The 20,648-nt window shown below is 40.7% G+C and overlaps 3 protein-coding genes across 4 annotated transcripts in view; all 3 read right to left on the reverse strand.

Moving 5' to 3' along the window:
* antxr1c (ANTXR cell adhesion molecule 1c) overlaps positions 1 to 8,324 on the reverse strand; it is a 33,749-nt gene extending 25,425 nt beyond the window's left edge. The window contains exon 1 of one of the 2 annotated variants that reach the window (XM_067487715.1): positions 7,681 to 8,316. In XM_067487715.1, the coding sequence (XP_067343816.1) occupies positions 7,681 to 7,838 (158 nt within the window). In that variant the 5' untranslated portion in view covers positions 7,839 to 8,316. Of the gene's footprint in view, positions 1 to 7,680 lie in introns of both variants that reach the window. The other variant, XM_067487716.1, reaches the window with a different exon arrangement.
* A 1,087-nt stretch (positions 8,325 to 9,411) lies between these two features.
* On the reverse strand, positions 9,412 to 13,968 carry LOC137105475 (retinol-binding protein 3-like). The gene is made up of 4 exons (XM_067487714.1): positions 12,656 to 13,968; positions 11,851 to 12,041; positions 11,322 to 11,464; positions 9,412 to 10,968 (listed from the first exon to the last, which is right to left on the reverse strand). The coding sequence occupies exons 1-4, from the start codon at positions 13,847 to 13,849 to the stop codon at positions 10,643 to 10,645; spliced, it is 1,854 nt and encodes a 617-aa protein (XP_067343815.1). The 5' UTR covers positions 13,850 to 13,968; the 3' UTR covers positions 9,412 to 10,642.
* Positions 13,969 to 14,115: 147 nt separating this feature from the next.
* LOC137105474 (retinol-binding protein 3-like) lies at positions 14,116 to 19,586 on the reverse strand. Its single transcript, XM_067487713.1, has one exon. It carries the CDS (start codon positions 18,798 to 18,800, stop codon positions 15,828 to 15,830), a length of 2,973 nt encoding a protein of 990 aa, XP_067343814.1. The 5' UTR covers positions 18,801 to 19,586; the 3' UTR covers positions 14,116 to 15,827.
* Positions 19,587 to 20,648: the final 1,062 nt, after the last annotated feature.

Here is a 20,648-nt window from a genome sequence, read left to right on the forward strand (position 1 = left end):
GATGAAGCTTACTGAGAATAACTGACTGAATGCTATTCTAGGTGCTGACGAACGGATGTAACAGCATTAGAGACACTGACACGGCTCAGAATTGATGTGCTGCTGTTTCTCTGTATGCAACAGAAGGTCCACACCAACTTTTGCCCGTAAGGATTAGTTGGATTTATTAAACAGCTTCTAGTGTGTTATAGTGAGAACCAGACTAAACAGTGACTGTTTTATGTTTGTTAACCTTTTAGTTTTATCAGTTCCCAGCACACCAAAGATCCAAATATCATGCCTGGACATAATAAACTGAATCTCCCATGTGAGCAAGTTGCGCCTTGGGCTGCCAGGAAATCATTTATTCAATAAATTAAATTACTACTGTTAATGCTGTACTTATTTTCTGTAGAATGCAGTGTGATCATTTGTATATTTATATAGAAAGAGAAGAACCAATGGAGCCTCACTCGTTCACATTACTATGGAAAACAGCACAGGCTACGCTGCCAAAACCTGGAAAGGAAATGAATTGTGACTAATGTTATTCGTCTGCATTTGAGTATCAAGGAGGGTATATACATACCCCATGGTGTGTGTGGGTGTGTTATTGGTCCTCACTAACATGGAAATCATTTGGACAGGGTGGCAGGACCAAGAAACAGTTAGGACAAACCAGGGACTTTCCAATCATACCTCAGTTATTCAAGACTTTTTATCCAGCCAGAATAGACTCTGGATCTTTATTAAATGCCCTGTTTAGCAGACTGCGATAGTAAGATAGACAATCAGGCTGGTTTCTCATCACTATTACTTATCTCCAAGAGGGTTAACACAACTGTTCACCAGTGATTGCATTTACAGATGCTGGGATTTCTGTTTTACAGTAGTCATCTTCTGAGAGAGCCAACTTATATTCAAACCTCATCAACAGCAAATCCAACAAAAACAAACAGAAATCCTGCAGAAATGTAGGCTACACTTTATGGGTTATGTAAGAATCAATGTTTTTCCTCCCCCTAGTCTGAACAGATACACATTTTGTACACGTCCAACCTAAGCGTTTTCTCAGTCTTGTCGATCTGACATGACTTGTTCCTCCACATCAAAGCTTTACATTCCTCTGAGGCTGACTGAGCAAAGAAAGAGGACAAGACCTTACAAGCTAAACAAAAAATCTTACCAGAATGTAAAAAAAAAAAAAAAAAAAAAAAAAAAAAGAGGAGGTTGTGAAGCAGAGGAGTTTAACTTGGATGTCCAACACAATGTGCAGTTTTACAGAAACAGTCACAGAGGGACTGGACAAACATATGTAGAGATGTGGCCTCTAACCTGCAGAAATTGTGGATTGAGCCAGTTTTTCTGTGCAGATTGTTCCATTACAGCGACAGCTTTGGCACAGTTACTAGAGGTGTTGGGATCGTTTTAGAGTATTTATTTAACATTGTGGATGAATCTGAGGACTCCCACGTTTGGTTTTTTTAGCTGCTTATCTTTATTGCTGAACCACAATGGCTTTTGTTTGCATTGGAACGACTCGATTGTCTGAGGTGGCTGCAGTCGTGGGACCGAGGCTTAGCTTGCAGTTTCTCTCACCTGTCCAAACAGCGTTAGAAAGGGAAGTGGGTGATTTTGTTCTGCAATTCTTGATGAAGCAGTTTAATGAGGTGCCCTTGCCCTCCTCAATCTTTTGATCTAATTTTAATGGTCTCGAAGTTCAGCGGTTTGGGGTTTGGACAGAAAATAAATGTTCTAAGAAGCCAGGCGCATTAGAGACAAAGTGAGAGACAAAGCCCAACAACATTTTGAAGTTATGTCATAGCAAATTGTCAAATCCAAGCAACAGTGTTTTCTCAATTGTAGTGAATTTCAGAGCAAGATAAAAAGCATGTGTCTGGCTTTATGCCATCTGTGGGCTGAGAGAAAAGGAAATGAAAGAAAAGATAGGGAAGGACAGATGTAGCGCTTTCTTGGGGTGATAAAAGTAAATTTAGCCGGGCAGAAGTGAGATAATGTGAAAAATATGTTGGCTTAATCACAAAGTTGTGTGCCAGAAGAAATGGTGCAATGATTTGATCAAAACTTCCAACTATAGGCCAAGTCTTTCTCCAACCTGTTTTAGTCTTTTTGAGCCAAAGCAGCAGGCAAACATGTCAGAACACCACCAGACAACCAAAAACAGGGAGTAAACTATTGATGAAATCCACATGTGGTTGACACATTTTAATGACTTTTTCTACTGGCTCCATGCACATTACTAACAATGTGCCAATGTTGCCAAACATGAATCTCGTTTCAGCTGTTTGCCAGATCTCGAATTTGACCAAATTTGAATTTCACTTGCCCTTTAAAATTAAATTAAAACCATGAAAAATTGTATTGTAGAACAAGGTACGAGTAGATGGTACAAATTATAAAAGGTAAATAAAGTAGTCAGTGACACTGGCCAGGTTACTCTACCTTTTTTCACTTTATACATAAAAAATTAAGAAATCTGAAAAATGTATTCATCTATCCATCTATTGACTTGGTGTATGTGTATCAATAAAAGCTAAATATCCCAAAGTATTTAAAAAAACACACATAAATCAATCCGGTAAACATAGCAGAGGCTGTGGTTTTCGAAAGGCTCTGTGAAACCGTACACCTTAACAAAAACAACCCAGCAGTTAAATGTCGACACGAATGTGAAAATAACACCATGATCCATCTGATGTCCATTAAAGTGAACTCTGACTAACGGGAATGGGAAAACCCCCAATACCTCTCTCAAAACACAAAAGCAGTTTACTCCAAAGTCTACTTTGACTGGTGTGTATAAGATGATAATAAAGCTTTAAGGAGGGTGATGTAGGTGATAAATATACAGTCAATGATATATCGTAAAACCCTTTGAAAAGCTGAAAGAATCTCAGTGGATTTAGGAGCGTTTAAAGCTTCAAGTTTACTTGTTTAGATTCAATGACTTCCCCTATAGTTAACATTCAGTGTTAGTGTATTTTCAAATAGCTGTGGTCACAATCGGATGTGAAACCGTATTCATCATTACTTGTCAGCAGTGTTACACAGACAAGCAGGAATTTACCAATGTCCCCATCTAGTTTTTGACTCAATAGGCCTGATGACTAACAACATCGTTGGTGTTGTGGTGGGGGGCTGGAGCCTATCCCATCTGCTTTTGGGCGAGAAGCAGGTCTCCACTCTATCTCAGGGCCAACGTAGAGAGAGATACAGTACACTTACTCACATTCAGACCTACAGGCAGTTTAGAGTCACTAGTCAAATGCATGTCTGTGGACTGTGGGAGGAAGCAGGAGGAAACCAACGCAAGCACAGGGAGAACATGCAAACTCCACATAGAAGTTGAATTAGAAACGGCCCCATCCTGCCACCAGGGGCAACCCCGGTCAACACGCAGAACATGTTCCACTGCGGCGAGGCCCTAAAGGCACAAGCCAAAAGCCGTTAATCTTTTGAAGTCAATGTTGTTTATTAATAAATAAAATTTCTACTTTTGAGAAAAGCTTGCTTACAGTGATGAAGAAGAGATTATCACATGACTCTGCAGTTCCTCCTAGCTCAATTACATGTTTTAGTGTCTTTGAGCTAATTGTTTTGGTTTAGTGTCACTGTTGCAACATCAGGTGGCAGCAGCCGTTTCAGTGACATCTGCTATACACTAGCATAAAGCACCAAGCTGCAGAAGGTAGCTACATTTAGCAGCTAGTTGATGAGCACAAAGGGACATCGAGAACCTCAGAAATAGGTGGAAACAGGAGAGAGTGTATTGATTTTTGACTTATAAAGGGATGTTAAAGGAACCGTAACTGTGATTCATGTCAACTGAAGGGGACAAGGTGACATCACTCTCGTGTTCGGTTGTTCCATACAAACGTACAGCTTCCTGTGACGTTTGCAAAAAAATTAAAAATAAAATCGCAACAAAAAAACAATTGAAGCATGTTTGTTTCGGGTAGGTCTTTTCGATTCGTCCTATAAATATCACATTCTTCATTATTCTTTCCTCAATTTCCCTACTATTGCCCTTAACTACCCAACAGGCTTGTAGATGACGGAATGTGGGAAAAAGCTCCATTGGTCTGAAGACTCAGCTTCATTCTCACAGTTCAAAGTGTTGAAGAAAGAAAAAAAAAAACGAATCCCAACTCTGCTTATGAGGCTGTCTGCCACCCCAGCTGGGCCTACCCACACCACCTCGGCCTGCAACCAATGATGGTGCTCCAATTTAACTGACTGGGCACAAGGATTTGTTTGTTTAAAAACCACTAACCTACTTTAACAGCCACTGCAGAAGTCTTTACTGCGTGATTGCTGTGCTAATGCTCTCTTCCAAACCCGAGAGAAATAGTGTGGAAAAAATGATTGGATAAGTAGGTGGTGAAGAGGCATAAGGGATGCGTGTTAGAAGATACTGAAGCTTCTCTGGCCATCTCAAAACTTTACACAACACTTTTTTTCTCTTTACTGAAGCGGCCTCACACATTACATATTACCAGGAGGTTTGCATTAGAAATAGGAGTGGTGTTCATCGCTTTAAAGCCCTCAGGGCCTGAAGGACTGACAGCATGATATCTTTTAACAAGACATTTGTTCCTGATGAAATTACCAGAGCAACATGCTGCGAAGGGGCCAAATGACAAAACACAGAGCGGGTGTCATTCCACAGCTAGAACGTATTCCACAGCCAGACATATCGAAAATATTTATGGACTGCAGCTGCAGTTTTTCCGCTGACTTGCCTAGATTCAGGCCACATGACTGATCGCCCTACCAGAGCGCTAACTTGTGACTACATCAACAACAACAAAAAACAGCCATGATTGCTGTTCACAAAAATTGAGCACATGACCGAAATAGCGGGGATTCGGTGCCCAACGCAGAATGGGGCGTGCAAAACACTGCTGGAAAGAAGAGAGACATAGTCCAATACTTTTAACCCTTCAACGTCTTCTAATATTTTCCAGCGGACAAAAAACAAGATGGTCACACGCAGCCCCCATCACTAGGTAAACATTTGGCCTCTTTACAAAAACACTCAAATCCATTTGTCTGGCTCTGTGTTCCTTATAAAACAGCAAGCTGCAGCCCACCCTCTCTCTGAATCAGCAAATATACAGTACATCTTGTAAAAGCAGCAGTATAGGGCTTAAAGGTATATACTAAATGATAACAGGGTGTGTTTTAAGGCTTTTGGTTTCAGTATTTGACAACAAGCCAGTCTCTTCAAAATGAATATGTACTGAATCGGTTCAAGGTGGTGTTACTTCTAAATAAGAACCCTGTACTATAAATGTCAATGTGGGTGCTGCATGGAGATGTTGCTACATTTAATTTAATTAGGATGTTCGTTCTTTTAACCGTTATTCACCAAAACACTGCACTTTATAAAGTTTTGAAAATTCTGCTCCCTTGTTGCATACATTTTAACTATGAAACACATTTGGTCGTTATTTCATGAATGATTTCAGTTCCTGTTTTTACTCCATACATTACTGACGATTATACATCATGTGTTAGCAGTCTGTCCCCTTATCTTAATGTCTATATGTGTAGGTCACAGTTGTGTGCTGAGCGCAGGTTTCAACCATTGTCACGTCAATACTGACATGTCACTGGATGTTATGTTTCTGTTGCTCACCACTTGTAGCCTGCTGATTAGTGCAACAACCCTATTTTCCTTTAGCATACAGAAAAGCACTGCAGGGAATATAGCATTTGAGGATAATGTGTGTCACTAAAACCCACATTTTCAAGACCCAGACCCAGATGTCTCAGACTGAAGCTGGCATTTACCACCTTCTGTTGGCTTCAGTCCGCAGCCAGCTGCATGTCTCAGCGAGCCCTGTCCTACATGTTCGAGTCATGATGTGACATAATTTGTCAGAGTCTGGAATAACTTGCTTTTGCTGTTGATTAATGAGCTAACGTAGCAATTATTCCCCATCATTAGTGTTAAAATCAAGATTTTCACCAACAACCCAGTGCCAAGAAGCATGTTTCTCATTTTAAGTCAAACGGCCTAACCCAGTCCCACAAGATCTCCAATTATGTTTCTGTAGGTTGTTTTTCCAATTTAGACGCTCGCTGGTGACCAAAGGTTCTGTACAAGCATGAGGGGCTGGTGATGCCCTGCCACCACTTTATTGGCCTGCATCCTCTGCTATTCTGCTGGCTGTCACCTTCTCTGATTAATCTTTAGATCCTCCATATGAATCAATCAGTGCGCAGAGTTTAGACTGTGCCTCGTAAAAATAGCTCAGCCCTGAGTTATGGGGGTGAGTGAGCTACACGAAAGAGGAGACTGGTCTCTAATAAGCTTCCTCTGGTTTGAAGTCAACAACTAATGAACAAACCGTGTTAGTCACCCCTAGCGTGGGCACCAAAGCATGCAGGACAGCAACAAAAACATCTGACATTGGGAGAAAAAAAAAAAAAGGCTGTTTCCTTATTTGTCGCATGTGTCAGTGTTTACTGCACGGCACAAGCCAAAAGCAGCCTCTCACATATGGGGAGCAGTCCCATTGTCATTTTGTCCTTTTCTGCTTGGGAAAAATGTCAAAGGGTCAGTAAAGTGTAACAAATACAGTGAAGCACTTTAACTGTCATTAGAAAATGATTTCGGGCTGAGATCTATCAGTGTGGAAACTGTACACTCACTCTCATCTCCTTAATTGACATTGGAGCAGAAGCAGGCTTTTAAAGGTGCTGCAAGCAACAATTTGTTGTCCAAATTACCCCCACATTTTCCATAAATGTTGCTGCTTCCTGTCCCCCCCCCCCCCTCCCCCCAAACACACACACACACACACACACACACACACTTCCACATTCCTGGCATGGCATCATTTAAGTGCAAGACAAAGAAAAACGTTAGGCAATGTCTAACATTTCTAACATTGACAATGACTGCAGCATTCATGTTCAGAAATAAAAGCAACACGTGAATCACACATTGCTTATTCCTGCTGTGGTGTTAAAAGCTATAGAGTTGCCTTCATTACTGGACTGCAAGGTAAATGCACTGAGAGAACAGCAGCCCCTCCAGAAGTTTCTCTGACATTTTATTTTTTCCCCAGCACTAAGTCCAGCTCTAAGATGTCACATAACCACAACATTTTTCCTATGTGGGCGTAGAGAGAGTAAAAGGTGCATTCACTGAGCGTTGGGCAGAAAGAGTCCCTCCAGTTTTTCCCCTTACAGGAAAAAAGTCCCTGTTCTGCTTTTTCAGTATAATGATTAAAGAGGTAAGGACTTTTACCTTAAGAGAGAGAGACAGACAGACAGCGAGAGAGAGAGAGAGAGAGAGAGAGAGAGAGAGAGAGAGAGAGAGAGAGACTATTTTTGCACTGCAGCTCCTTTTTGCTTATTCAGCAAACTGTACTCTACCAGTCAGCCTCCGTTCCTGCGTCATAGGCGCCGCGCACGCACGGATGCTATCCATGGCCCAACTCCATAGTCTTACTAAAGTCTAACTAAACTATCCTTTCTGGTTTACCTGGCCTCAGATTTGCAAAATGAGCTGCTGCCATGAAACAAACACACAAACCACATTTTACGCAGCAACGCGAAAAGTAAGTGCAGATGTCAGCTTGGAGTATTCTACGTGTTTTGCCGACGACTTTCGCCGGGAGGCACATGTATGTATCTATAAAAAAAACACTACCACGCTGCACTTACTTATCAAGCACAAAATACAAATCAAACGCGCCCTGACAGGAGCTCTCCTCCTCTTCTTCGTCCAGCAGCTCCGGCTCGCTCCTCACGGATGGAGAGCAGAGCAAAAATAATCCGAACAAAACCAGAACAAAACGCATGTTGAGCAAAAACGGCGGCATTACTTCTCTCTGGGAAAAAAAAGTTATTCCTTCGTGGATGAACAGGAACTGGAGCCGAATTAAAAGGCTTGTTTCATCCCTGATAGTTCAAATAAAGAACGGAAGAGATGCAACAAAGAGCAAAAGGAAGGATGCAGGCGATGCTCCCACGTCTCTGTTATTTCGAGCTCAGTTTGCAGTCCTGACCACCCACATCCCGGTCAGAAAGTCACTGGAGAGATGCTTTCTCTAAGAGGGAACGATTAGAAATAGTTAAAAACACAAAAAGGTTCGGATGGATCAGAATTGCCTTGCAGGTTACAACAAAAAAGTTTTAAAGACAAGTAACAAATCCAAATGCAAGGCAATGGATATTGTCAAATTTCAGATAAGAGTTTCCTGTCAAAGTGTCAAAACTTGTTAAAGTCTGAAAAAGCCAAATGAAACTGGGTGGTGAAGAGCAGGATTGGCACTGGAGGAACTGAGAGCCCGGGGGACAGACATGGCTCAAATGGAGCAGGTGTCAAATTTCGTCCTTAGGAGGAGGCAGAAAGAGGGAAAATGGGTCAAGATACTATTTTGCACCTCCCTCACTTGGAAGATCGCTGGTTTTTACTGGGGAATCTGCGCAGGGCAGGGGACGATGAGAGAAGCATGATACGAACCTCCTGTCATCACATAGCACCTTCGTCACTGTAGTTATTCATCCTGAGCAAATGTGTGCACTTATCTAGTGTTTCAGCATTTTGTCTTTATTTAGTTTGCTGTCTCTGGTCTGCTACCAGTTAATTACAACAGCAGGGGCCAGGAACAGCTACTTCCTCTGTAATTACTCCCTCATAAATCAGAAGCTGGGACTGTGATAGATGTGTGTGTATTGGCACATTTACAGGCTAGAACATTATTATATTTTCATATTGTGCTGTGATTTTTCCTTCCGGAGTTGTTGTGCTTCATTTCAAGCATAATTCCACTTTGAGTGGAATCCACAGTAACCCAACATTTCTTTGTTCGTTCTTACAGTTAGATGTAGACAAAATTACTTTTGAACTGTGAGGAAAGGAAAACATTAAGACTGACAATATGGATTTAAAATTAGGGCGAATGTTTGCTGTCACAGTATAAAACTGTCTCTGTTTTACTTAGTTTCATGTGTCCAATTCAAAAATGTGCACAAAACGCACGTGAAGCAGTATGTGAAGAATACGGTCTTGTATTGTGTTGCTGAAATAAGCAAGCAAATGTTATCAAGTAGTTCTCTCAAAGATTTTTGTTTAAAGGAGCCTTCACAGATGTGCGAGTTATCCATGTCCCCACATCACTACGGATGCTGACTGTTAACCTGCCGACTGATACAATGCTTTTTCTCCTCTTCAGCCAGAGGATGCGATGTCCATGATTTCTAAAAATAGATTTAAATTTTGACTACTTAGACCACATGAGAGTTCTTCACTTACACTAAGAGTGGTCCATCTGAAATGAGAGAACGAGAAACTACAGAACACAAACTGTGTTAGTTGAATTTCAGAGGTGTTCCTGACTTTATGCATTTCCACTGTAGAAGCATAGTCACTACCTGCTGAGCTTGATGTACTGACATGTCTCCTGATTCTCTCAATGTCTTAACAACATTATTTCCTGCAGAACATAAAATCCCCAAATTGTTTGGACTTTTACATTGAGTAACATTTTTCTTGAGGTGTTTAAGGTCTGTATTCTCACAGAGTGATACACCCGGACGTGTATCAGGAAAGACAAGCCAGGGAAATGTTTAAAGGCCCCTGATGGCCTCTCATGTTGTGACTACAATCCCTCTTAACCTCCATAATTAAACGGTGCACAGAAGCTGCCCCACAAATCTCCAAGTTGGACCCTTCCTGCTCGATTGCTAAATCAATCAATATGCTCTTGAACGCAATGTACCCTTCACAACTGTACTGTTGCTGACATAAAAACAAGGACTGACAAGCAGCATACCAGCAAAGCATAGCAGACAGGGCTTGGGGCACATTTTAGTTTGGGTCTCGATAAAATCCTCTGTGACTTTTCTGTTGATTGAAGACTTCAGTCAAGAATTTGTCTATTGAGGTGCAGTTGCAGACATTACTCCATTGCTAGTCAACCAATGCTACAATGTAGCAGCATCATGAAGAAAAAAGGTTTTGTTCTGTCTTTTCAGCTGTTGATGAATTTTGTTGTAAGTGGCAGTATGATAAGTATGATATAATATAGTTATTTATTTTCTGAAAACAAGGAACTACACAAACATTTCTGTTTGATGCTTCGCTTGTTAATGTAAAACACTGACAAATGCACACACGGCTGTTTATTTACATTGTGTTCTTTTTAATATTGTTTCAATACTGTTCCACCACAAATTCATACAACCCAACTAGGTCCACGTGACATGACGTTCACTGTGGACATATGGACATACAACATTTTCTCATACAGAACAGGGAGATTACATGATGATTTTCTTACTACAATATTTAATGTATTCTTTTAAAGAGGCCCCGATTCCAAAATATCTACTATAATAAATGAAAACCAACTGCAGTTCGGAAGTGTTTCAGAGTTGTTGTTATGTTTGACTAAAACATAATCGTTCCCTGTCATTCAAAAAACCTTTCACAGGCAAAGTAAGATTTGACAGAAATAAAAACAGTAAGTAAATTCTTTTGAACCTTTGCTCTACTGGCAGCTCTACTGGAAGTTTTGGCAGAATTAATAACAGATCACACGTTGTAATTAACCTAGATTCTTATTTGTTACACAAATCTTGGGCCGTTTTAAACTCCCCATGGATTTGCTGTGAATGTGATTTACTTCTGGCCTCCAAAGTGCTTGTTGAAGATGCCCTTGGCGGTCTCGAGGGCGGCATCTGCTGAGACAGCCATGTGAGGTGCTATGCCAGCTCCCTCCCAGGCTGGACCAGCAGCAGTGTCCGAGTGGACCGTGGGGATGCTCAGGAAAACATCAGTCTCACCTACGCGGAAGGTCTTGGACGGATGGGAGCCCCCGGCAGTGGTCTCTCCGATGATCATAGCGCGACCGAGCTTCTTCATAATGTACACGAACTCCTCTGCGGCTCCTGCAGTAGCTCCACTGGTCAGGATGATGAGGCTCTTCTTGGAGCCATATCTTGTGCCTGAGGACCAGGATAACACAAAAAGCCTAACAAGGTTAAAAACTGAGATGGTCAACATAAAAAAACCATTTGTGTAACGTGAAATGTGTAAAGATAAGGGTTAACTGCTAACCAAATCCATTAGTGGCCAATCAGGACAACTTTAAAGACCCATCACCTATTTAAATAAACTGGCATTTTTACAGTTGTAACAACCCTGATTAGCTTAAAGATCGCTCAGAGTCCTAAAACCCGTTGCTAATTTCATTTTAGTTCTGCATTTGGTGTCTTCCAGCACCTGAGATCCTACAGGCACTATTTTTTTCAGTTAGCTGTAACTTAGTAAGATATGTACTTGTATTCTTTTTAATTACCAGTGAGATCCGCCAAGGTCTGAAGCTCTGTGATGGTACCAGATGGTCTGTCGTACAGCTTGTCAAACACAATCTGCTTGTCAGCATCAAAGAAATAAGAACAGAAGCCTGCAATGGCTGTTGTTGGGCCACCGAGGTTGTTCCTGCAAATACAGTCAGACAACAATAACTAAAAGGCTCCATTTATAATTAATTGAATGATTGTTTTTGAACTTTGTTCATGCAGCTAATATTTAAAATATAACCACCTGGTTTGAGTGTCAGATAAGTTAAGTCACAGAAAATCAAAATTACCCTTACAGCCTTTATCTTACAGGAGTCAGTTAATTCACTTAATTTTTCAGTGGTTCATATTTGAAAATGATTATAAATACATAGATAGACATATCCTTATAAACCCATTTTAATTTTCAAACTATTTTCAGACATTTATGAGCTTTAGCAGCTTTAGAAGATGATTAGTGCGGCAATATAGCCCCATAGAGTTTTGAATAGAAGCTGTGATGTGGCTGTGAGCCTGTTTATTCACCTGAGGTCAATGATCATAGCATCAGTGTTGACAACTTTGTTCCAAACATGCTCAACAATAATCTGGGCGATAGGTTTGACCTCTTCAAAGTCTCCAAACATGTCAAAACGCAGGTAGCCAATGTTGTTCTCAAATACATCGGTGTGGAAGGAGAGTTTGATCAACTCAATGTACATTTCTGGAGAGTAATTCTGGTGAAAAAGACAAGCAGAAAACAGATTTGCTGTGAGAGGACACTGTATAAACTGTAACTCGAATTTGTTGACACGTTGACAAGTTAGTACCGTTTAGAAACTCAAGTTTTCAGCAATTAAAGTAAACATTTAAATGATGTTAACAAATCAAACTCATGTCCTAAAAATATTGTGTTTACTTTATTGTGGCATCATATTTAAAAAACCATGAGTTCGGTTGATTATATTTCAAATCAATTGCTCACTTAACTCCTGTAATGTGGCTTCACTGTTAGAAACATTGTTCACTTATTTGCATACACTTCCCAGCATGCATTTCATCAGGGTTAAAATGATTTAGAATTTCGTTTTTCGTAAAATCAAAATGTGTGATTGAAGCAACACATTGTCTCAGGAGTTAAAACGCTCTTTTTAAAACAATCACAACGAAGAAACGTCTGCACTACACACACTTACTCTTGCTTAAAACCCTTTGTGTTAATTTGACTTTACAGCCACTTCTACATTTTGCTACTTAAAAACTCAAAAAATAGTGAGCCAGAAAAAAAAATGTTTAAACATTTACACTTTCACAGCCAATTTAAACAGTAACCATCTATGTAAGGTCTCACCATAGGTGGCAGGGGTGGGGTGTTGCTCGTAGTCTTCAGGCTCTTGTCTCCAGAAAGTGTCTTTAAGTCAGCAGACAGCTTTGTCTCCAGGCTGTCCTTGGAAACAACCATGCTGTACTCACCATTTGCTAGGAGCCCTCTTAATTTCTCTGCAACGTCAACCCCGATGTCTTCAAAAGCATAGTTGTCAGCAATCAAAGCTGCGGATCCCTCAATGATGGCTGGAACTTCGGCACGGAGGTTGACAATTTTGATGGCGGTAGCGAGCGCATCCTCTGCGTTAACCTCCACATCGGGGATCACACCTGTGACCTCCCAGGTGGAGCTGGTAATGGGGTTGATGGACTTTGCAGTTGGCACAGTAATATAGAAGTCAGTGTCACCTACTTTGATTTTATCAACTTTCACTGAGCCCCCAGCGGTCTTCTCACCCACAATAGTGGCCCTCTTTAGGTTCTGGAGGCAGTAGGCAACATCCTCTGCAATGCCTTTGGTGTTTTTGCTTGTGAGAATGATGAGAGGTTTGGTTAAAGCGTATCTCTGCCCCAGCAGTGTGGACCTAGTAAAGAGCTTAGTGGTGGCATTCAAGGGCCGGTCGTACACACTGTCAATGTGAATCAGAGGCTCTGCTTCGGTGAAATAAGACACAATGTAGGAGATTCCTGATAAGTCTCCACTGCTGGTGTAGCGCAAGTCAAAGATCAGAGCTGAAGTAGGCAGGATTTTATTCCAGACCATGTCTAGGAGCAGGGAACCAACTTTGTCAGCAGCCTCTTCTCCGAGTATATGATCTATCCTTAGGTAGCCAGTGTTGCCGTCCAGGATGTCGAGCTTGATAGAGGTCTGGAGTACGGCAACGAGCTGCTCTGGGGGCAAGGGAGGCATCTTTGGGGGAGTTACAGGTACGTAGTTTGGTTCATAGGAGACTTTCAAGCGTAGGTCACCGATTGTGGTCTGAATACCACTGGTGAGGACTTGAGCCAAGGATTCGGCGTCTGGAATGCTGAGAACCTCTGTGTTGCTGCTGGCGGCCTCAGTTGCCTCCTTCATTCCCACCAGCTTCTCTGGTGAGCAATAATTGTCCATGATGATTTTTACCATGTCAACAATGAGGCTAGGCTCAAATGAGCCATGGATAAAGATGACATTTCCCAGAACCAACAGAGAGGCCACAAGAAAAAGAGCCCTTAGCATTTTTGCCAGTTTTGTTCAGAAAAAAAAAAACCTGTAAACAAGTGGTTGTTGATAAGATGGACTTCCTTCTGCGAGGAGGTGTTTTGTCAAATGGCACTGCCGTCGCCGCAATGTTGTTAACACACACACATAAGAGGATTTGCCCGACAATAAACCTCTAATTGTATTATGCACAGTGAAAGGTAAGGTGAGGTAACAACCCAGCCAAGTAGGTGTAGTAACAAGGAGATGTTGGCAAAGACACTACTGTTCTATTTACACAAGGTGTTTTGAACACTTATTTTAAGCTTCTTTTGTTAAACAAGGGAAGCTTCTAACCAGCAAAGATCTAAGGGATTAAAGGGGGTCGAAACATGCATCCCCTTAGAGTAAGTTCCTGTTTACTTACTAAACCCTTTGGTGTACTATGAAAATAAAAGTAATAGATTTGTGGATTTTCTTTCTTTTTGCTTCATTTGGAGATGAAGATAAAATAAATTATTGATATAGAGCATATAATTACGATATTTCAACTAAAGGTTAAATGGTATATGGGCTGTTTAATGATTATTTTTATTAACAAAATAAAGCATTTCTATTAATTTCTGAAACATAAATACAAAGCAACTTAGACTCACTGAGTTTTTTATTATTTCATAGGCATACAATTACCTTCAGTGTCTTTTTTCTGAAGGTGTGTGGAAGTGAACTGAAAGGTGCAGTTTGGGATTGTTTGGTTCTTGCGCCCTCTGCTGGTTAGGTTTTGTAATTCATGAATAGAGCAGGCTGAAATAACACAGCGCAGTACAAAAAATAAAACAAAAAACAAAAAAAACACATAAAAAAATAATAGGGACACCACGACAATCAAAAACAATCAAGAAATGCAATACATCACATTGCATCTAATATAAGACAACATAAAATAACATCCTAATACAGAGCATGGAAGCAAAGGAAATCACAGAAAAGAAAAAAGATAACTTTACACAAAGTGAATAAAAATGAGGGTTAAAGGATTAAACAATCAATATAACATAAACGGTGCAGCATAACTTATGTCAGCAGACACCACTTTTTTTGTGAATTATCATTCATTTGGAATTTGCTTAATTTGAATTCACACTGACACACATGGGTATTGCCACATTAATTAGTTATCATACGTTACATCTGGTTGCTATTACTAATACCAGGATAGATACATGGGTTGGAGTTTTTACTCTATCCACAGCTAAAAGGTTCCCTCCTGTAATGAGGTACCTACATGCAATGATATATATGCATTCACCTTGAGTCTGTGTGAATGAAGGTTTTTATCGTTAAGTTTTATGGTACTGGAGTGTGTCTGGTATATATGGAAAGCCATATATATTTACATATATGTACATATATATAAAAAAGCTGAACCCTTGTGTTAAAGGGCCACTTCACCAAATTTCAACTTGCTTTTTCTGTCTTTAGTTTAAGTTGTAAATGTACATCAATACTTTTAAACTTCCCTCTGACTTCCCTGTATTAAAAATATTTCTCTGATTCTAGCTCATTAGGAGTTCAGATGATGTCATCTGGAGGAGCTCTGGATAAGAAGATGATTACAAACTTCATAGTGTGAGCAACAAGATAACATATTCTGAACTGAAGTGACGTCATCTGGAGGCATTTTTCACCTACGTGTAGGTAGATATTTTAAATGTAGTGAAGGTGTCCTTTAACTTCAGCTCTAAAATACATAATTCCTTTTAAATAAAGAATTAATTAAAGAAATTTTAACACGATTGCTTAATGATTAAGTCTGATGACAGATTTTAAAGCCAGCTTACTACTGTAGCTTTGGTCAATCAAACACATGATTAATTCATATGCGGCATTGACTACAATGCCCCAAATCCCACACATAAAACTGGATGTTAATATAAAAGTATTTGCAAAACCTGGAAAAAGGAAATGAATTAATCAGTTTTAGGACAGGAATGAAATTATTATGCAACATGAGAAGCTATGTCCCTTGCTGTCTCTTCATCAGCCTTGTTGCTATGATTCTCTGTGCAGTGGGAAGAGCATCATTTGCCTGGGCAATGACATGGGGCTCAATCCCTTGAACACTCCACATCCTCCCTGTGACAGCACTCAAAATAACCTGGTTAGGGATTGAAGCATACAGGACACTGTTCCCGATCTGATAAATTCCACTTGATAGTGAACCCCCGTTTGTTGGCTCTCCAATGATTGTGGCCCGATTTAGTTCCTTCATAGTGCGGGTGAAGACCTCAGCTGCTGACCCTGTTAGATGACTGGTCAGGATATAGACGTCCTTGGAGGACCCAAACCATTGTCCCCAGAACTGAGGCAATGTCATGACCTCTGTTACGGTATTTGTGTTGCGATCAAAGACTATGTAAAGACGCTGCGAAGCTTCAGAATCGAAGAAATAGCTGCATAGAAGGGGAACTGCTGTTGAATACCCGCCAGTGTTGTACCTCATGTCAATTATGAGGGCGTCTGTGTTTATTATCTTGCTCCACACTAATTTTATCAGCTGTGGCACAATGGCTTTTAACACCTCTATGTCTGCCATCATGTCAAACCTCAGATAGCCAACATTATGTGGCAGGAGCTCGAGTTTAAACAAAGCATTGATTAAATATTCTGCTTCTTCTGCTGTAGGGATCTTTGGAGCGTCATAAAGTGACTCAGGCATGACATCGTAGTGGAAGACATGGAGGCGGTGATCACCTGAAGTCTCTTGGAGGTCTACTGTCAACTGAGAGGCCAGTGATTCAAAGTCAACCACTGAGCGATATAATCCCTCGGTCCATTTGGTAAACAGTAGCTTTCTAACATTCATGGCAACTTCTCGGATTGCGTAGTGTTTTTCTAGTAGTGCCCCAGTTTCTTCTATAAGGGACTTGAGTCCCTGGTGAAAATCTGCAATGTCATGAACATAGTTCACAGCTTCATCAGCAAGCACAATAGCATCAGGGACCACACCACCTCCAAGCCAACATTCACCATTGTTGTCAATAAAATTGATAAAAGGGACAGTAATAACAATATCTGTCTCATCTATTTGAAAGGTCTTTGAATGCATTACGGTTCCTGATGTAATTTCCCCAATGACGGTGCCACGATGTAAGGACTGTATAAGGTAAGCGAAGTCTTCACCGGTGCATGCTGTGTAGTAGCTGGTCAACACATAAACCCCACGTTGAGAGCCGTAGGTTGGGCCCGTAATTTGAGACATTGAGTTATGTTCTGCTGTTATGTTCTGAATTCGGTCATAAATTGTAAAAAAGTGATGCTTCTGTGTAGTGTCATGCAGATATGACAGTATTAGGGCTAGAGAAGTAGAAGATCCACCACTGTTATAGCGTAAGTCAATAATAAGGTGTTTAGTGTCTTTCAGAGGTTCCCACACCTTTTTAGCCATCAGCTCTTCTATCTTAGCGGCTGTAGATGCTGTATCCACTTTGACAAACCGGTCAAACCGGAGATAGCCAGTATTATCTGGGAGAATTTCCACTTTAAATGTTGTATCAATAACTTCCCTTAATAATTCCATATCATCTGTAACATTATGAAGACCAGCATCGTCCTCTACGAAGGCAGCATTGTCTTGCATGTGTTTGATGATTAGTCGCGGATCCTCAGACACAGTCTGGAGAACTTGGTTGAGTCTGACTGCTAGGTCTTCCTCCGATACGACAGAGAATAGGTCTGTAGATTGCAGATGCTGAAGAAGAGCTGGAACTCTGTCAGTGAAAGCATAAAACATCCCAATTATGTCAGAGATACTCTGTACAAGTTTTGGAATAGCACTCCTTACAGCGAGAAGGGACAAGGCCTTTGCAAGAGCTTCCTTGGCAATGACATTGATTGTTGGGGAAATGCCAATCACTTCCCAGCTCTGGCCTGTAATTGCACTGACAGATCTTGCCACAGGAACTGTTATGTAGAACTCTGACTGATCAATCCTAATCTTCTGGACTTTGACGGATCCACCAGCAGACCTCTCTCCAACTATAATGGCCCTCTTTAGGTTTTTAAGCGTATACGCCACTGCCTCTGCAGCTCCCACGGTACGCTTACTGGTCAAAACGATTACATCTTTTTTCTTTCCATACCTTTTCCCAGTTAGTGAGGGCATGGTCCACAGCTCCCTGGTTGTATTTGAGGGTCTGTCATACACAGTATCAATATGAAAGAGGGGCTCAGGGTCTGAGAAATAGGAGATTATAAAGGGGACTCCGGACAGTTCTCCAGCTGTGCTGTACCTCAGGTCAAAAATCAATGAGGATGTGCGAGCAACTTTATCCCAAATGATTTCTCTTAGCAGGGAGCCCAGTTTTTCTTGTGTCTCCTCCCCAATGATCTGATCTATTCGCAAATAACCAACGTTGTTTTCCAGGACATCCATCTTGTGAGAGTCCCTCACTAGTCGGAATAGTTGTTCTAAGGGGAGAGACGACAGCACCAGTGGGCTCACTGCCATGAAATTGGGCTCGTATGATACACTCAGCCGGGGATCGTTCAGTGCCCCTTGTATTCCGACCGTAAGCACTGCTGCCAGGGTCTTCTTATCTGAAATCTGCAAGATTTCTCCACTGTTGATTGCTTGTTGTATGGCCTCCTGCATCCCAACAAGGTTCTCAGGGAAGCAGTAGTTTTCCAGCAGAATCGTAGCCATTTCTAAGACCAGGGCGGCCTGGAAAGATGTGTTGGCAGAGAGGGTACATAGGAGAAGCATCAGTAGCAGTGGTGGTGCGTGTGCCATCACCACTGTCTTGTCATTACTCATGCAAAGAAAAGCGAGTGCCTTGCCTTTGACTGGACAATGCTGCAGTAATTGAGTTGTCTGTGTTAAGAGATGGTTAATTTTGTAGGAGGGAACATTGTCACTGTGGTTTGTGATATTTTGGGACAACATCAGCAGCTTAAGAGGCTTTTGCCCTCCATAAATCTTTAATCGCATTATCTGTTGTGCTTCTGTCAGCAGACAGTAGCCCGCAGAATCAAAATTGGTAAATGGGTCATAGAGTTTCTTATCCTTTCCCACACAAAATACATGTTTAGGTTCTTACTATAATTCTGCCTAACTGTTACACAGTTACCTTGTCTTTGTCCAAACCACTGGGTGTACTAATACTAATAGCCATATGCTTACTTAACCTTAGATAACATACAAAACTTGGACGCTTTAACGCATATTCTCCCATCCCATCACTCTCTCTCCCATGTCTGCTAAAAAGCTTATGATGGTGTATTCGGTGCTGTTGGTAGCATTAAGGGTCATGTCTGGGTCACTCTGGGGAAATCGTTCCACATTGTGTCAACACGTGGTAAACCCTTCTTAAAAAAGGATCAGAATGGTCTAAAAATACACACCTACCCTGGATATGGGAACAAAAGTTCACAAGGGAGTTTTTAATCTGATTAAATCCTGACAAATCAACCTACTTCCAGCTTTCTACTGCCTTCATTAATGTGTTTTTCCATTGTCATTTTCATAAAAAATATAATCAATCAATTGAGTGAAAAAACAACACATAGTTAAAAAGTTTGAATCCCTTCATTAAATCCACCTTTTTGCTAAAGGGTTGATCTGTATATTGACCCTGAAACCTGACATTAGTAATGACTTTAGTAGTCTACAGGACCAACAAGATACAAGCAGTTACCACTCAGAATATGCATTGCATCTCTTGCTGTGGCCAATGTTTGAATGTTCTGCTGTTTTATTACATTTCTTCTTTATTATTAATGACTGTAACAACAAATCAACAGCAAAGGACAACTCAGAAATGGAGGCTATTGTCGCATGCCACCGGTGGCTGCTGAAGAAACAAGGCAAAGGCTATCTGAACCTGATTATTTTTGTGAGATGTCTTCTGGTGTTGATTTTTGTTTTTTTCTTGTCACTCACTCTAAAGACACTTAGAGAGAACAAGTTAACCTTTGGGCTCGCTGGAGATAAACTGTGCCTGCACAGAAAGTGGATGAGAGCAGGTTGCAGCATTGTTGAGAGTTGACAAAGAGCTGCATCCAAGATGGATAGTTTCCAGCTTTCCATTTGTGGCAAAGCTGTCATCTGTCATGTCATGAGGTCTGAGTCCTATTAAATACAATGTAACAAGACATTTTTTTAATAATTATGTACTCTGATCTGTGGCACTACAGAGGAATTCAATCATTTATTTTCCTTTTTGTATGGATGTTATTTCATTTTCATATCATTTTTCTGCAGTATTTCTAGGAATTCATTCACTGATTGATTGTTCATTTCAGTAAACAATGGGGAAATATGGAAATATTAGTAAGTGCACTGAAATGTCTGTTGGCTAAGTTAAATCCAAGAGGTGACTTGTTGTGACCAGGCAGTGTATAATTCAAAATCCAAGCGCGCATCAACACGAGGTAAAAAATATAAACCTGGAGGTTTTAATATTTCAAAGAATTACTTTTAGTGACATATTCAGCGTGAAAGTGTTAAATCTGCTTCCACTGAGTGTACTATACACTCTGTACAGTGTTTACCCTCCCGGCCTCTAGAACAGCACTTTAGACTGCAATAAAATGTGGTTCTTACACGTCTCACCTATAGTAAATTTCAAATGAGGGTTAATTTTAGACAAAAAAAACGATTTGTATGTGTAGGTGGTAGCAACATATTAGGACATTTGCCATTTAAAAGCCAGTAAATGTATAGAATGATGAGCTGATCTATATTTTATATAGATTAGAAAGGCCTCAGTAACATCATGAATCATACAGTAAATATGATTGGAGAGTTTAGAGCAGCTCTGTACAGAGAAGGAAGCTG

Source organism: Channa argus, chromosome 20 (genome assembly GCF_033026475.1).
Source record: "Channa argus isolate prfri chromosome 20, Channa argus male v1.0, whole genome shotgun sequence".
NCBI lineage: Eukaryota > Metazoa > Chordata > Actinopteri > Anabantiformes > Channidae > Channa > Channa argus.

Coding starts and splice junctions, on each gene's coding strand:
- LOC137105475 (XM_067487714.1), bottom strand. CDS start 13,849: ATGCTAAGGGCTCTTTTTCTTGTGGCCTCTCTGTTGGTTCTGGGAAAT. Junction 11,465..11,850: donor GCTATGATCATTGACCTCAG/GTGAATAAACAG, acceptor CTGTATTTGCAG/GAACAACCTCGGTGGCCCAA. Junction 10,969..11,321: donor GACCTTGGCGGATCTCACTG/GTAATTAAAAAG, acceptor CCTGGTCCTCAG/GCACAAGATATGGCTCCAAG.
- LOC137105474 (XM_067487713.1), bottom strand. CDS start 18,800: ATGCGATTAAAGATTTATGGAGGGCAAAAGCCTCTTAAGCTGCTGATG.